The sequence below is a fragment of the Mus caroli genome, unplaced genomic scaffold, assembly GCF_978045245.1.
Source record: "Mus caroli unplaced genomic scaffold, Mus_caroli_1 scaffold_4, whole genome shotgun sequence".
In the NCBI taxonomy this organism is placed as follows: domain Eukaryota; kingdom Metazoa; phylum Chordata; class Mammalia; order Rodentia; family Muridae; genus Mus; species Mus caroli.
Window position 1 is genome coordinate 154,684,977 of NW_028227259.1, and position 17,967 is coordinate 154,702,943.

At 39.8% G+C, this 17,967-nt stretch overlaps 1 protein-coding gene, 1 non-coding gene and 1 pseudogene across 2 annotated transcripts in view; 1 reads left to right on the plus strand and 2 right to left on the minus strand.

Annotated features, from left to right (window-relative positions):
• The window catches only part of Brca2 (BRCA2 DNA repair associated), a 44,366-nt gene that overhangs the window by 13,547 nt on the left and 12,852 nt on the right, over window positions 1-17,967 (plus strand). Inside the window, exons 11-19 of the mRNA XM_021162873.2 lie at window positions 17-4,831; window positions 6,265-6,360; window positions 9,749-9,818; window positions 10,237-10,583; window positions 12,544-12,725; window positions 13,926-14,113; window positions 14,711-14,881; window positions 15,919-16,273; window positions 17,743-17,898. Of these exons, the coding sequence (XP_021018532.1) occupies window positions 17-4,831; window positions 6,265-6,360; window positions 9,749-9,818; window positions 10,237-10,583; window positions 12,544-12,725; window positions 13,926-14,113; window positions 14,711-14,881; window positions 15,919-16,273; window positions 17,743-17,898 (6,380 nt within the window). The remainder of the gene's footprint in view (window positions 1-16; window positions 4,832-6,264; window positions 6,361-9,748; window positions 9,819-10,236; window positions 10,584-12,543; window positions 12,726-13,925; window positions 14,114-14,710; window positions 14,882-15,918; window positions 16,274-17,742; window positions 17,899-17,967) is intronic.
• LOC115031257 (U4 spliceosomal RNA) lies at window positions 9,122-9,262 on the minus strand. The gene has a single exon (XR_003836857.1). It is a non-coding gene; the product is annotated as a U4 spliceosomal RNA (small nuclear RNA).
• Window positions 13,419-13,519, minus strand: LOC147005418 (U6 spliceosomal RNA; annotated as a pseudogene).

A 17,967-nucleotide genomic window follows, 5' to 3' on the forward strand; every position in this document is an offset into this window, starting at 1 on the left:
GTTTTCTTATGCATAGGTATACCAGATTCTTCTCTCAAAAAAAGCTGTTTACCGAATGATCCTGAAGAGCCATCCTTGACCAACTCTTTTGGGACTGCTACCAGTAAAGAAATTAGTTATATTCATGCATTGATATCTCAGGATCTTAATGACAAAGAAGCAATAGTCGTTGAAGAAAAAACACAGCCATATACAGCCCTAGAAGCTGGCTTTCTGTTATGCTTGCCAGAAAGAACATGTGAAAATGACCAAAAAAGTCCAAAAGTTTCCAATGGAAAAGAAAAAGTCTTAGTTTCAGCATGTCTTCCTTCAGCAGTGCAACTCAGCAGCATTAGCTTTGAATCACAGGAAAACCCTCTTGGTGACCACAACGGAACAAGTACTCTTAAATTAACTCCCAGCTCAAAGCCACCTCTGTCAAAGGCAGTCATGGTTTCTAGAGAGAAAATGTGTAAAATGCCAGAGAAACTGCAATGTGAGAGTTGTAAAGTTAATACTGAACTAAGCAAAAACATCTTGGAGGTAAATGAAATATGTGTCTTAAGTGAAAATTCTAAAACCCCTGGGCTTCTGCCACCTGGTGAAAATATAATAGAAATGGCCTCTTCAGTGAAGTCACAGTTCAATCAAAATGCAAAAATAGTCATACAGAAGGACCAAAAAGGCTCACCTTTTATTTCAGAAGTAGCAGTCAATATGAACTCTGAAGAACTTTTCCCAGACAACGGGAATAATTTTGCTTTTCAAGTAACCAATGACAGCAATAAGCCTGACTTAGGAAGTTCAGTGGAACTCCAGGAAGAAGACCTCAGCCACACAAAAGGGCCTAGTCTCAAGAACTCTCCCATGGCAGTAGATGAAGATGTAGATGATGCGCATGCAGCCCAAGTGTTGATTACAAAGGACTCAGATTCATTAGCTGTGGTCCATGATTATACAGAGAAGAGCAGAAATAATATAGAGCAGCATCAGAAAGGAACCGAAGACAAAGATTTCAAGTCAAATTCCTCCTTGAATATGAAATCAGATGGGAACAGTGATTATTCAGACAAATGGTCGGGGTTCTTGGATCCAGTCTTGAACCATAATTTTGGAGGTAGCTTCAGAACAGCTTCCAATAAAGAAATAAAACTTTCAGAGCATAATGTCAAGAAAAGTAAAATGTTCTTCAAAGATATTGAAGAACAGTATCCTACTAGTTTAGCTTGTATTGACATTGTTAATACCCTTCCATTAGCAAACCAGAAGAAACTAAGTGAACCTCATACATTTGATTTGAAATCAGTTACTACTGTATCTACACAGTCTCATAGTTCATCATCTGTTTCTCATGAAGATACTGACACAACACCTCAGATGTTAAAGCAAGATTTTCATTCAAATAATTTAACGCCCAGCCAAAAAGCAGAAATTACAGAACTGTCTACTATCTTGGAAGAATCAGGAAGTCAGTTTGAATTCACACAGTTCAGAAAGCCAAGCCACATAGCACAGAATACATCTGAAGTGCCTGGAAACCAGATGGTTGTTTTAAGTACTGCTTCTAGGGAGTGGAAAGATAATGATCTTCACCTCCCAGTGGATCCCTCTGTAGGTCAGACAGATCACAGCAAGCAATTTGAAGGTTCAGCTGGAGTTAAACAAAGCTTTCCTCACCTGTTAGAAGACACTTATAACAAAAATACATCTTGTTTTTTACCAAATATAAATGAAATGGAGTTTGGAGGATTTTGTTCTGCTCTTGGCACAAAACTTAGTGTGTCTAATGAGGCTCTGAGAAAAGCTATGAAACTGTTCAGTGACATTGAAAATAGTGAGGAGCCTTCGGCAAAAGTAGGACCACGAGGATTCTCTTCAAGTGCACACCATGATTCTGTTGCTTCAGTGTTTAAGATAAAGAAACAAAACACTGATAAAAGTTTTGATGAGAAATCTAGTAAGTGCCAAGTAACATTACAAAATAATATTGAAATGACTACCTGTATTTTTGTTGGCAAAAATCCTGAAAAATACATAAAGAATACAAAACATGAAGATAACTATACTAGCTCTCAAAGAAATACTTATAATTTAGAAAACTCCGATGGTAGTAAGTCAAGTACAAGTGGCCCAGTTTATATTCATAAAGGTGGCAGTGATTTACCTGCCGATCAAGGCAGTAAGTGTCCTGAGTCATGTACCCAATATGTGAGAGAGGAAAACACACAAATTAAGGAAAATATATCAGATTTAACATGTTTGGAAATTATGAAAGCTGAGGAAACGTGTTGTATGAAATCTTCAGATAAAAAACAATTACCTTCAGATAAGATGGAACAAAATATAAAAGAGTTTAATATATCCTTTCAGACTGCAAGTGGGAAAAATACCAGAGTCTCCAAAGAGTCATTAAATAAAAGTGTGAATATTTTTAATCAGGAAACAGATGAATTGACTGTCATTTCAGATTCTTTGAATTCTAAAATTCCTCATGGCATAAATAAGGACAAAATGCATATTTCATGTCACAAGAAAGCAATCAGTATTAAAAAGGTATTTGAAGACCATTTCCCAATTGGAACTGTCAGTCAGTTACCAGATCAGCAGCATCCTGAATATGAAATAGAAAGTATCAAAGAACCTACTCTGTTGGGTTTTCATACAGCTAGTGGGAAAAAAGTCAAAATTATGCAGGAATCTTTGGACAAAGTGAAAAACCTTTTTGATGAGACACAATATGTTAGGAAAACTGCCAATTTTAGTCATCAAGGATCAAAACCCCTGAAGGACAGTATGGACAGTAAAGAAGAACTTACATTAGCATATGAGAAAATAGAAGTAACTGCCTCAAAATGTGAAGAAATGCAGAACTTTGTCTCTAAGGAGACTGAAATGCTACCTCAGCAAAATTATCATATGTGTAGGCAAACTGAAAATCTCAAAACATCAAATGGTACCTCTTCCAAAGTACAAGAAAACATAGAAAGTAATATAGAAAAGAATCCTAGAATTTGCTGTATTTGTCAGTCCTCTTACCCAGTCACTGAAGATTCTGCTTTGGCATATTATACGGAGGACACAAGGAAAACTTGTGTCAGAGAGTCTTTATCCAAAGGCAGAAAATGGCTTAGAGAACAGGGTGATAAGCTTGGAACAAGAAATACTATCAAAATTGAGTGTGTAAAGGAACACACAGAAAATTTTGCAGGAAATGCCTCATATGAACATAGTTTGGTTATTATCAGAACTGAAATTGATACAAATCATGTCTCTGAAAACCAAGTGTCAACCTTCTTTAGTGACCCTAATGTGTGTCATAGCTATCTATCCCATTCTAGTTTTTGTCATCATGATGACATGCATAATGATTCAGGATATTTCTTAAAAAATAAAATTGATTCTGACGTTCCGCCAGACATGAAGAATGCTGAAGGCAATACCATTTCCCCCAGAGTATCTGCTACAAAAGAAAGAAATCTGCACCCACAAACTATAAGTGAAGATTGTGTTCAGAAACTGGAGACTAATACTTCACCACATGCAAATAAAGATGTAGCCATTGACTCATCTCTGCTGGATTCAAGGAATTGTAAGGTAGGCTCACTCGTGTTTATTACAGCTCATTCACAAGAAACTGTAAGAACAAAAGAGATAGTCACAGATAACTGTAATAAAATAGTCGAGCAAAACAGAAAGAGTAAACCAGGCACTTGCCAGACAAGCTGTCATAAAGTATTGGATGATTCAAAGGATTTTATATGTCCTAGCTCTTCAGGTGATGTCTGCATAAACTCACATAAGGATAATTTTTGTCCTCATAATGAACAAATTTTACAACATAACCAAAGTATGTCTGGACTGAAGAAAGCTGCAACACCACCTGTTGGTTTGGAAACTTGGGATACAAGTAAATCTATAAGAGAACCTCCCCAGGCAGTCCATCCTTCACGCACTTATGGGATTTTTAGCACAGCAAGTGGAAAAGCTGTACAAGTGTCAGATGCTTCATTAGAAAAGGCAAGGCAAGTGTTTTCTGAGATGGATGGTGATGCTAAACAGTTATCTTCCATGGTGTCACTGGAAGGTAATGAAAAGTCACATCACTCTGTGAAAAGAGAAAACTCTGTGGTGCACAACACCCAGGGTGTATTGTCACTCCCAAAACCCCTCCCAGGCAATGTCAACTCATCTGTATTCTCTGGATTTAGCACTGCAGGTGGAAAACTGGTCACAGTTTCAGAAAGTGCCTTACACAAAGTTAAAGGAATGTTAGAGGAGTTTGATTTGATCAGAACTGAACATACTCTCCAGCATTCACCTATACCTGAAGACGTATCAAAAATACTTCCTCAACCTTGTGCTGAAAACAGAACCCCAGAATACCCTGTGAACTCAAAATTGCAGAAAACCTACAATGATAAATCCAGCTTACCAAGTAATTATAAAGAAACTGGTTCTTTGGGCAATACTCAATCTATTGAAGTTTCTCTCCAACTCTCTCAGATGGGGAGAAACCAAGACACACGGTTGGTATTAGGAACAAAAGTATCCCATAGTAAGGCTAATCTTTTGGGAAAAGAACAAACTTTACCCCAAAACATAAAAGTAAAAACTGATGAAATGAAAGCATTTTCTGATGTTCCTGTGAAAACAAATGGAGAATATTACTCCAAAGAGTCAGAGAACTATTTTGAAACAGAAGCAGTGGAGAGTGCCAAAGCTTTTATGGAAGATGATGAGCTGACGGATTCTGAACAGACTCATGCCAAATGCTCACTGTTTACATGCCCCCAAAATGAGACTTTGTTTAATTTGAGAACTAGGAAAAGAGGAGTGGCTGTTGACACAGTGGGTAAGGATTTACTTTTGCTTTGGTCTACTGGTCTCTCTCAAGTGATTCATCCTCAGTAGTCTTGTAGGCTACTAGTATTAGTGTTAAAAACTAATTTTCCCCCCTGTGGAGTTTAGAGGACAGTGATTTAGAACTTGATATCTGTAAGTCTATACCAACAAGTCATATTTTAAGGATCTTTAGTGTATTTTTAGTTGATGTTGTGAAATTATGCTAAGAAGTTTTATTTTCAACAAAGCTAGTGAAATGTTAATATTTCCCATGTGTGTAAAGAAGTTCTAATTCTGGCAGTTAGAAGCTGGTTTCTAGTATAGCCCCATGACTTAATTAGTACTGTGTATGACTTAGTTACTTAGTTACTGTACTCATCATTTGTTGCCTCACTTCTCTGAGCCTGTTCCCATATCCATAATGTGTAGTTAATGCCTCTCACAAGGTAATTATAGATAAAATGTTTAGTACTATCAGGCATTATATTTGATAGTTGTAATCCCAGCATTCAAGAACCTAAGGCAGAAGGATTGCTAAATTCAAGGCAGCCTGGTTTAAATATCATGACCCTGTCTCCAAAAAATCCATCAATTAATTGATTACATGTTTAAAGTCACAAAATTTAAAATAAGTTACTCAACATTGAAACTGACATGTTACTGACGTAGGCAGAGAACCTAGTTTTTGTTTGCTTCCTTCACAAATATTCTAAACACAGTTTAATAGTAAATAATGTCCTACTCTTTTTCAGAATTCTTTTTATATATGGATGATTTTCCTGCATGTCTGTCCCTGTACTGTGTACATGCCTTGTATCCAATAAAAGAGCATATTGGATACCCTAGGACAAGTGTTACAAAGAGTAGCAAGCTGCCACATGGATTCTGAGAACAACCTAGTTCCTCTCAGAGAATATCAGTGCTCTTAATACTATTGGACTATATTCTACTTTCTCATTTAAATGTGTAATGGCTTAGTGAAACTATTAGGTTAATAATCTACAGTGAGCATGTTTTGGTAGTGTTTCAGGCTAGAAAGAATCTTTATTGAATCAGTTGACATTGGCAATCATAATCAGTTTCAAAACTAATATTCCAACCCTTGTGTGGGTGATTTAAAAGACATTGGCTCCATTTACAAGCTTGTGGACTCACTCAGAATAATTATATATCTTCTTGTCTAGCCCTACCATATAGTGGAGTGAGGCCTGGAAGTTAGTTTATTATCAGCCATCCTGCCAGAAACAGATTTACTTCATCAAATATTATACAGGTCACATTCTGTATGAGCAAATTTAACTGTGTAATACTTATCTGTGGGGTTTTGTTTTGTTTCATTGCTTTCCATGTATAAGTCAGTACTTTAGTTATAAAAGGGGAAATCTAGTCTTTTATAAGGTGAAACTGATACAACCACAAATATGTATGGAACTTTCTTTTTAGGACAACCCCCAATCAAAAGAAGCTTATTAAATGAATTTGACAAGATAATAGAAAGTAAAGGAAAATCCTTAACACCTTCAAAAAGCACTCCAGATGGTAATTTGTTTTTATTCATAGTTTTTCTCTGAACAAGTACTCTGCATGTTATTCTTACACTTTCCTCCCTTGGTTCATTTGTGTGTAGAGAATGATTTAATTGTTAAACTTTTGGTGTATTTGGAATGTGGATGGTTCATCCATGATGCCTACTAGGGTAGGGCACTGACAAAGCTGTAATTGCTAGTGTAAGATGCTTATGAAATAGTGACTATAGACTTAATGAAAGTGGTAAATGACCTGCACCATTTCATCAAAGTCACATGATCAATGCTACCAAATGAGGTGTACGTTTCTCAGTCATGATTTGGCTCCATCCTTCAACTTACTACATATAGATGATGCCTTGCATTGCAGTCTTTTGAGTTTCCTATTACTTTTTTTAATGCTTGTTTGTTTGTTTGCCTATCTGCTTTTCTTTTCACTTTGTAGACCAGGCTGGCCTAGAACTCAGAAATCTGCCTGCCTCTGCCTCCCGAATGCTGGGATTAAAGGCGTGCACCACCACGCCTGGCTGTGTCTGTCTGCTTTTCAAGACAAGGTGTCTCTATGTAGCCCTTGCTTCATGGAACTCATTTTGTAGACCAGGCTGACCTGGAACTCACAAAGATCCACCTGCCTCTGCCTCCCAGGTACTGGGATTAAAGTTGTGTGCCACTACTATCTGGCTTAACTTTTTGTATTTAAAATAAAACAAACAAACAAACAAAAAAACTATTTAGTATCCATATATATGACTTCAGTGCCTGAGGAGGCCAGGGCCATCAGGTCCTTAGAAGTATAGTAACCTTCAGCTGTGTGTTGGGAATTCAGCTCAGGTCATGTGCAAGAGCAGTCACTTCCTATGAGCCATCTCCCAAGCTCCAAGTTGACAAACTTTATTACCCAACATTTAACCACCTTTGTCACTGATAGACTTCTTAGACTGAAAAGTCTTAAATATTAGAAAATATACAGACCAGACACAAACTTCTTTAAATTCTAATTTTTACTTAAAAGCTAAATTTTACCTCGGACAAAAATAATTTTACTATTGTCCTTGTAGATATAGCCTTATTTTGTTTATTTAAGAAAAACCTCAGACTGCTGAAGTGGTTCAGCTGGTAAAAGTACCTGCCACTACCTAGCCTGATGGTGTGAGTTCAATCCCAGCACACCACATTTTAGAAGGACAGCACTGACTTCTGGAAGTTGTCTTCTCACCTTCTCTGCACACCCCCCTCCCCCACACACACATAAACATGCATACATGAGTGCACACACATGTGCACATACATGCCCAATAATGATGAGTAAAATTAATTCTAATAAAATGACAAAAAAACTGCTGAATACCCAAATCTGAGTAATTAGTATTTTTTATTTTCTCCAGTATCTATGGTAATCCTGTAGCAATAAAGTAGCTACTGTGTATCAGCCAAACTGAAAATAAGTTGTCACAGGATAAGTGTGACTTCTACAGGCTGTACAGATATTCTCTTGTACAGTGAACAGGTGTATGTAACAGTGCTGATGGTGGGACCTGTAAAGATCATTGTGGGCACTTAGCCTCTGTTCCACAGATCACCCATAGAATCACCTTCCTGTAGAATAAACATAGATGGTTCAAATCCACAGTATATAGAGAGGCATAAGAATTCTAGGTCTGGCCGGGTGTGGTGGCACACGCCTTTAATCCCAGCACTCGGGAGGCAGAGGCAGGCAGATTTCTGAGTTTGAGGCCAGCCTGGTCTACAGAGTTCCTGGACAGCCAGGGCTACACAGAGAAACCCTGTCTCGAAAAACAAAACAGAACAAAACAAAAAGAATTCTGGGTCTGGGCAGTTGGCTTAGTGATTAAGAGCACTTCTTGTTCTTGGAAAGGATCCAGGTTTAAATTCCCAGCACCTACATGGAGGCTCCCCACCTCCTCAGACACCAGACATGTTTGTGGTTCACAGACATAAATGCAGGCAAAACACACACACATAGAATAATAAAATAAATTTTAAAAAGAATTCTTTGCAATTCTTGCTTGTCCTTACAAATCCTTAGAGAAATAATCATTGTGCTACGTCTTCCTTTCTAAATAATGCTGCATGTGCAGAATTGACAGATTATGTTTGTTTTCAGCTTTAGGCTTTTTGTATTATTTTATGTGTATTTGTATTTTGTCTGCATGTATGTATATATACCATGTTTGTGCCTGCTGTGTGGAAGCCAGAAGAAGACATTGGATCTCTGTAACTGGAGACGGTTGTGAGCCACCATGTAGGTGCTTGGGAATTGAACCCTGGTCCTCTGCAAGAGCAGCCAGTGCTGAGCCATCTCTCCAGCCTACAGTTTTCTTATTCTTTAATCTTACATTTGAGCAAACGAAACATTTGCATAACTCATTCATAAATGCTGTAGAAAGCTATACTTGGCCGGGCGATGGTGACGCATGCCTTTAGTCCCAGCACTTGGGAGGCAGAGGCAGGTGGATTTTTGAGTTCGAGGCCAGCCTGGTCTACAGAGTGAGTTCCAAGACAGCCAGAGCTACACAGAGAAACCCTGTCTTGAAAAACCAAAAAAAAAAAAAAGAAAGCTATACTTGGAGAAGTCTTAAATCCGCCCGCCCCAGACACACTCCAGGCTATTCTCCAGTTTTCCTACCTCTTACTCCATGGTTTGCACTTTATTTTTATAAACATTCTATAATTATATCTGTCTGCATTTTCAAACCTTGTTTGCTTTTGGAGGGGAGGGAGTGTATGCTGCTTTTTTTTTTTTTTTTTGACAGTTTCTATAGAAACTATCAAAAATTGTCAATGCCAACTATATTTCAAGTTATGACAGCAGGGTATCCGGAAACGTTTTCAGTTAGCTATAATTGCACCTCAGATAAATGTCACTGGCTATAACACTACCAATGTACAACGCTAGGGAATGCTGCTGAATGAATATGTAAATGTATTTCTTATTTGCATGGTTGCATAGTAATCAATCATGTGACTGTATCCCAGTTTACTCAGTTAATCCCTAATTAGTGGACAAATTGTAGGTCTAATAGCCGTAAATTACATGTTGAGAATGAATACTATCTAAAGCTTTGCTTCTGAACCTTCGTAAAACCAAACTTTAAAAATATCTACACCGGCTATGAGCTAACTGTAATGAATACTAATACCAGGACTAAATTTAAAACTGATTTCTCTGAGGTTTGAAATGTTGGTTATTTGGCTTATAGTTATAAGTAGTTTGCAAGTTCAGTATACTCGATAATTATTTATTAAATATCCATAGTGTGCAATGAAAACTTCAGTGTCTAACAACGTTTTGTGAACATTTACAATAATGTATATTTAATAGAAATGGCAACTAAAACCTCTTACTTTTCACTAATACTGTAGAGTGGGATTTTTTTTAGGCACAATAAAAGACAGAAGATTGTTCACACACCACATGTCTCTAGAGCCGGTTACCTGTGGACCCTTCCGGTAAGATTTAAAAAAAAAAGAAAAAAAAATTAGTATAGCATAGAAAAGAGATCTTTGTTTTTTTTTTTAAGTTAATAACTAACTCATTTAGAATGAATTAGAAATGTGTGCTAGAAAATGTATAACTATCTGGAAGAAAGAAAAGCAAGACAGGTGGGATTGGAGTGGAAGAGAAGACTGAGTTACTAGCATGTAAGCCCCCTGCAGGTCGGGAGGAGAGGGTGGTGCAGAGCAGGAGGGGCCACACTTGTAAGGAATAACGACAGCCTTGGATGTTGTGGTATCGTTCTGTGGTGTAAATGCTAACAAGAGCAAATCAGTCACCTGATCTCTGTCTCTCAACACATGCACACACGCACACACAGTACGTGCGTTTGTTGCTAGGCAAGCATACTGAAGTACTCTCTCTCCAATGCAGCTCAAGTAAAGAAAGGCAAGGAGCCCAGCACCCACATCTTACCTCACCTGCTCAAGGGCTTCTCTCTAAAGGGCATCCCTGGAGCCCTTTAGCTTTGGAAAAGTCTCCAAGCAGTCCTATAGTTTCAGTCTTACCGGCTCACAGCGTTTCTGTCACAAGAACCGAAAGGACCAGACATTCAGGCAAATCCACCAAAGTCTTCGTCCCGCCTTTCAAGATGAAATCACAGTTTCACGGAGATGAACATTTCAATAGCAAGAACGTTAATTTGGAGGAAAAGAACCAAAAGAGCACAGATGGAGACAGGGGAGACAGGAACGACAGCCATGATCGTCCGTTTAACAAAGGTGACTACCCTCTGAAGGCCACTAGAATTTTCACAGGGTATGATATGAGAAGTCTTTAGGTATTATGTAACATTTTGACGTGGTTTTTGTCTTTTTGCAATAATTTTTGAAATCTTGATTTCTGTGTGTGTACAGGTGCATGAGCTGCCGCACACACGGAGGGCAGCTTTGGGGAGTTGGTTTTCTCCTCATCAGGTTTGTGCACAAAGCACTTTTACCTGCTGAGCCATCTGCTGCTCCTAGTTTCCCCTTTTTGGTTAGAGCAGTGGTTCTCAACCTTCCCAATGCTGTGACCTTTTAATACAGGTCACATGTATTCCTCATGTCATGGTGATTCCCCAACCAGAAAACGATTTTCATTGCTACTTGATAACTGTAATCTGGCTACTGTTATGAATTGTAAATGTTTTGTTTTCCAATGGTCTTAGGTGACCCCTGTGAAAGGATCCTTCAAGCTTCAAAGGGGTCACAACCCACAGGTTAAGAACCACTAGACTAGATTGCTGTGCTATTAACGTTTTCCTCAGTATTTTCTCCCTTTTGTGGTGATAAGTAATTTCAGAACCTTTTTTTTAAGATTTATTTATCTATGTATTGTATGTACATAAATGCCCTGTCTTCAGACACATCAGAAGAGGGTATCGGATCCCATTACAGATGGTTGTGAGCCACCATGTGGTTGCTGGGAATTGAACTCCGGACCTCTGGAAGAGCAGTCAGTGTTCTTAACCACTGAGCCATCTCTCCACCCCCAGACCTTTCATATTTTCTGAAGGAAAAGATTAGGTTCGAATTGTTGTAATGATTTCTTTCAAAGATAACTACTTAGTGACTTTTCTTCTGGATTTTGTGTTGTTTTGTTTCTTTAACAAAAGCCAGGAGTTGCAGCTATTTCAGTGGATAAAGTGCTTGTTGTACAAGCATAAAGACTTGAGTTCAGATCTCTAGCACCCATGTAAAATCCAAGTGTGTAGTACACACCTTTTTAGCAACTCCGATGCTAAAGAGGCTGAAACAGAATCCTAAAGCTGTCTACCCAATCAACCCAGTCAAGATAGGGAGATCTGGGTTCAGTCAGAGGCCCTGTCTCAAAGTGGAGAGCATTGGATTAAAATACTCCATGTTAATGTCTGACCTTCATATACATGTGTGTGCACACACATACACACATGCTCAGGCACACACAAGACAAATGTAATGGTAGCGCAAGGCCAGGCATGATGTGCTCAGGCCTGTGGTGCCATCACTCGAGAATTTGAGTCAGAAGCATTGTGAGTTCCAGACCAGTGTGGGCTACATAGCAAGACCCTGTTTCAAAAAACAAAAGCAAAAAAACCAAAACAGCCTCCTTTGGGAACTATATAAACGTAGCTATGAAGACACTGGAACAGAAAAAAGGCTAGGAGTTCAGTGTTAGCTTAGGCTTGAGCGACGCAAGAAGGCCACCAGGCCTAGTCGAAGACTGCTGTGACTGCAGTTATTTTTATCATGTTATTTTTCTTCCAAAACTGAGCTGAAAACAATTACATGTGCTTCTATTCATTACTCAACCTGTAGACTTAACAGAGATTAGGCTCCCTGTTCTCTGCATGTTGAAGCAAAACAAATTAATACACATCTTTCATAAAACAAGCTGTGCCTTTTGTGGGGAGGAGGGTTTCTCTGTATAGCCCTGGCTGTTCTGGAATTTGCTTTGTAGACCAGGCTGGCCTCAAACTCAGATACCCACCTGCTTTTGCCTCTGTCTCCTAAGTGCTGGGACTAAAGGTGCTGCCACCACCCAGCAGTAAATACATAATTTTTGTTGTTGTTTCTTTGAGACAGGTTCTCTCTCTGTGGACCAGGCTGGCCTGGAACTTACAGAGATCCTCCTGCCTCTGCCTGCGCCCCCAGTGTGGGGCTAAAGGTGTGTGCCACCAGCACTCTGTTCATTTCACTTTTGTAAATTATCCTTTAACAGATTTAATGTCAAGCCTTGAGAGTGCCAGAGAACTACAGGATATGCGAATTAAAAACAAAGAAAGGCGACATCTCCGTCCGCAGCCAGGCAGTCTGTATCTTACAAAATCATCCACTCTGCCCCGGATCTCCCTGCAGGCCGCAGTAGGAGACAGGGCTCCTTCTGCATGTTCTCCTAAGCAGGTAAACTGCAATCCTAAGGGAAGCCTCATGCTGTTAGCTAGAGTTTGCAAGCTGTCTTGTTTAGAGAATGAACATGATCCTGCTTGCTCATCAGTCCAGAGGGGCAGCCTCCCTCCTCTGCCAGGCTTGTCCTCCTGTACCAAAACGATCTGTACTGCAAAACTGCTGCTTGTGCTCCAGATCTCACTTGTCTAAATGGCGCAAGTGCTCTGAGCTAGGCACGAGGGGAATCTAATCATTAGCCTTGATTTAAAGTGTGAGTGACTGCTTTCTGGAGGTTCTGTTATGTAATTCTAGTGAAGACTTTACTGTTTGGTAGAATGTTCCTGAGCAGAAGGCTGGAAGTGACAGCAATGACGTCAACAGTGTGTGCTGAAGCTTTGTGTGCCCTGGACACTCCTCTTAGAGCTAGCTTCACATGCCCCAGTGACCGATGACTTTAGCCTCATAGCCTCTTGAGAGACGTGCATTATCGTTTTGTCAGGCAAGAGGACTAAGGCACAGAGAGGATTAAGTAGCAGCTGAAGGATAACAGCCTGGAGTCATGTTCCAACACACGGGTCTGACCCCAGAGCCACTGTGTGAAGGGAAAGACACTTGGTTGGTCATGCTTGGGTGAAGGAAACACCTGATAGGGTCCTACACTTTTACTTCTGGGCTCTAAAAAGAAGTTAATGGCACCATTATTTGTACAGCTTAATGGAGTATTTTGTGAATTTGGATGTCTGCCTGGTGCAGGGGCCGTGCTGATCTGTGTTTCATTCATTTTACTATATGTACTGCTGAAGAAGTGCAGCCTGCCACTGGAGAAGGCAGAAATTGCTTATCTGCTTGTTCCCACAGTGCCTTCTTGTGGCAGGTTTAATGACAGGAAGATACAAGAGAAAATGAAAAGTGTAACCAACTAACCAACTCTTGAATACACAAGCAGTTTATAAACATGCTTCTAGTATAGAGGGGGCTTGTGTTGCTTTGTCTGTGCGTGTGTATGTGTGTGTGTGTGCTTCATACCCAGTGCTTTCTGCATGCTAAGCACCACTTTGTCATTCCTTTATCCTCCTGGGCCAGTTAACTGTTCTATAGTGACTATTTTAGTACTTACGTGAACAGTTCTGGATAAGTTCAGTTTTGTTTATATTCTAGGTCTATATTTCACTTTTTAATTTTTTGTTACTTTTTTCTATTGTTTGTTTTGTACAGCTCTATATATACGGCGTTTCTAAAGAGTGCATAAACGTTAATAGCAAAAACGCTGAGTATTTTCAGTTTGACATTCAGGATCATTTTGGTAAAGAAGATCTGTGTGCTGGCAAAGGCTTTCAGTTGGCAGATGGTGGATGGCTGATCCCCTCCAATGATGGCAAGGCTGGAAAAGAAGAATTTTATAGGTGCTGTGTGGAGAAAGAGATTCTGTGTTAACTTTGTATTCTCTCCCTCTTTCTTTTCTTTCCTTATGACTCTTAAGTTAAAATTTGCTAGTCATTTTCCCTCCCTCTTTCTTTTCTTTCCTTATGACTCTTAAGTTAAAATTTGCTAGTCATTTTCTTTTTAATCTGGATTCTTTTGTTAAAATGTATTTTAGTTCACTAGACATTGTTTTAAAATCTTTTGAAAATTGAATGTGATTTATTCTGGGACTTAATGAAATATGTTTTTTGTTTTCTTTAAATTGGTTATATTTTTATATATTATGGGAGAACGTTGAATTTGAATTTGCCTTATGGTATTCTCCCATTTTGTCATTTCCTTTTTCACTGTATACTTTAATAAAATTTAAAACTATAAGCACTAAAATTTAAACAGAAATCTATAACTGTCAGTAATGTAACCAGAAAATCTCAGAACGTAGACATGAACCACTCAGAAGCTATACACTGGTGTATACACACACAAGCTTCTGCGTGATTGCGCACAAGAGAATAGTGACTGTTGAGGGATCTGCTATTATTCTGTGTTTTTATTGTACTGTATATTTCTTTGCTCAGGGCTCTGTGTGACACTCCAGGTGTGGATCCAAAGCTTATTTCTAGCATCTGGGTCGCTAACCATTACAGGTGGATTGTATGGAAACTGGCAGCTATGGAATTTGCTTTTCCTAAGGAATTTGCTAATAGATGCCTAAACCCAGAAAGAGTGCTGCTTCAACTGAAATACAGGCAAGTTGAAAGGATGGCAGTAAGTGACTGTGTCATCCAGTCTGCAGTTTCCTGTGTAGCTCCTGACTTCTATAACAAAGGTAGTGTATGAACCAATTCTGAGTAACAGCCCCCATCCAAGTCCTTCCCCCCAATATCCCCTCCCCTTTTCCTCAGAGAAGGGGAAGCCTACCTTGGGTACCACCCCATCCTGGGACATCTAGTCCAAGCAGGACTAAGTGCATCCTCTCCCATTGAGACCCAGCCAGGCAGTCCCTTTAGGGGAACAGGATCCAGTGGCAGGCAACAGAGTCAGAGACCGCCCCTGTACCAATTGTTAGGGGTCCCACATGAAGACCAAGCTGCACATCTACAAATGTTCAGGGGGTCTAGGTCCAGCCCCTGCATATTCTTTGGTTGTTGGTTCAGTCTGTGTTCTAGCTATAATCTTAAGAATTATGTTTTCAGTATATCTTTGATGAATTTATTGTTTTTTGAGACAGGGTTTCTCTGTGTGGCCCCTCACTATCCTAGAATTGACTCTGTATATCAAGCTGGCCTTGAAGTCAGAGATCCTTTGCCTCTGTCTCCTAAGTGCTGGGACTAAAGCCATGTGTCACCATGCCTGGCTTAATGAACTGATTTTTAAAATTTTTTTGCTTATTTATTTATTTGTGAGTGCATGTGTGGATATGCACTCCAGAAGAGGGCATTTGAGTCCTCCACTAGCACATTCTGCCTATTCCTTTGAGGCACGGTCTCTCTCTCTGAACTTAGAGCTCCCACTTTCTTGGCTAGTATGGAAGCCAATCCCCAGCAGTCTCTCTGTCTCCAGTGACCTCAGAGCTGGAGTTACAGGCATGTACTCTGCTCAGCTTGTTATGTGTGTGCTGGGAACTAACCTCTGTCCTCATTGTAGTGCCACAAGCTCTCTTGTCTGTGTTGCATTTCTAGCCTGGTGAAGTAGCTCCACTGTTTCTCAAGTATCTGCTGGCTTTGTTTACAGTGAGCCCTCAGGGGTACAGTTGCTAGAATCAGCATCTTGGGTTCCTTTTCAGATACGATGTGGAAATTGACAACAGCAGGAGATCGGCTCTAAAGAAGATACTGGAGAGGGATGACACAGCTGCAAAAACCCTTGTTCTCTGTATTTCTGACATCATTTCACCAAGCACAAAAGTGTCTGAAACTTCAGGCGGTAAAACTAGTGGTGAGGATGCCAACAAAGTGGACACGATCGAACTCACAGATGGGTGGTACGCTGTCAGGGCCCAGCTAGACCCTCCACTCGTGGCTCTTGTAAAGAGTGGCAAACTGACTGTGGGTCAGAAGATCATTACTCAGGGAGCAGAGCTGGTGGGCTCTCCTGATGCCTGTGCACCTCTGGAAGCCCCAGACTCCCTTAGGCTAAAGGTAAGCTACATTATTGTACACGCTGGACAAGAACCAGCCCATAACTCCCTTATATTCCAGAGAGGTAATTTATTTAAAATGGTGTGTTTACTTCGATCGTAAAGGATAGAATTTCTTGACAATGTACTAGTAATATAAGAAGCAAATTTTTCTAATGGTTTCTGATGGTTAGGGGAGGCAGAACTATTTCTTGAGCTAGATGAACTTGCAGTTAATGAGTAAGAGTCAGTCTATACCAGAATTGAGTTTAGGTATCTGTGCCTCTGTCCCCTCCTCCCAGCACTGGAATTACAAGTTCATGCCACCATACCTGGCATTTTCCCAGTGTTTCTGCAGATAGGACTCAGATCCTCATGCATACAGGGCAAGACCTTTACCAGTTAAGCCATCTCCCACCCCTCACCTATTTTTCTATTTGAAATATTTAAATAGCATTGATCCTTTGTTGCAGAAGTGTATGTGTGAGTGTGTGTGTGTGTGTGTGTGTGTGTGTGTGTGTGTGTGTGTGTGCACGCACATGTACTGCTAGAGAATCAGACCTTGCATACTCTGGGCAGGTGCACTACAGTAGATTATATCCCAAGCCCTACAGTAGAAATATTCTTGAGAAACACATTATGTTGAAGTAGTTTCCCTTTTGTACAGTTTTTGATTACTCACTTTTTTTGCCTTTATCAGTCATTTTTATGATATATTTTTAAAAAGTTTTATGAGTCTGAGTGTTTTTCTAGCCTTTGCACCATATGCAGCCAGTTCCCTCCAAGGCCAGAAGAGGGAATTGAACCCAGATCCTCTGCAAGAGCAATCAGTGCTCTTAACTGCTGAACCATCTCTTTAGCACCCTCTACACACACACACACACACACACACACACACACACACGAATATTCTCTTTTAAAAAAATTTATTTATTTATTTATTTCATGTATGTGGATACATTGTTGCTGTCTTCAGACACACCAGAAGAGGGTATTGGATCCCATTACTACTACATGATAGTCTATAATATTTACAGCATACCAGCTCATTATATGTGATCTAATTTTCAAGGACATAATTTTTTTAAAGATTTATTTATATGAGTACACTGCAGCTGTCTTCAGATACACCAAACGAGGGCATCAGATCCTATTACAGATGGTTGTAAGCCACCATGTGGTTGCTGGGAATTGAACTCAGGACCCCTGGAAGAGCAGTCAGTGCTCTTAAGCACTGAGCCATCGATCCAGCCCCACAAATGTTCTTAAAAGATCCCAAAAGAATGAAAGAAACTTGTAAAGTAGAATTTAGTTTGTATTTAACTTTTTTTTTTTTTCTGTTCTAGAACTCATTCTGTAAGCTAGGCTGGCCTTGAAATCAGAGATCCATCCACCTGCCTCTACCTCTCCAGTGCTGAGATTGCATGTGTGCACCACCATGGACTGGCCTGTGTTTAACTTCTAAGTTGACTTCCTCTTTCCTTTTTGCAGATTTCTGCAAACAGCACAAGGCCTGCTCGCTGGCACAGCAAGCTGGGGTTCTTTCGTGACCCCAGGCCCTTCCCTCTGCCCTTGTCCTCACTGTTCAGTGACGGAGGAAATGTTGGCTGTGTGGACATCATTGTTCAGAGAGTGTACCCTTTACAGGTATGGTGCCTTTTGAAACTTACCATGTAATCCCCTTCTTTGGAGAGAATCTGAATGTTCCTTGCTGTT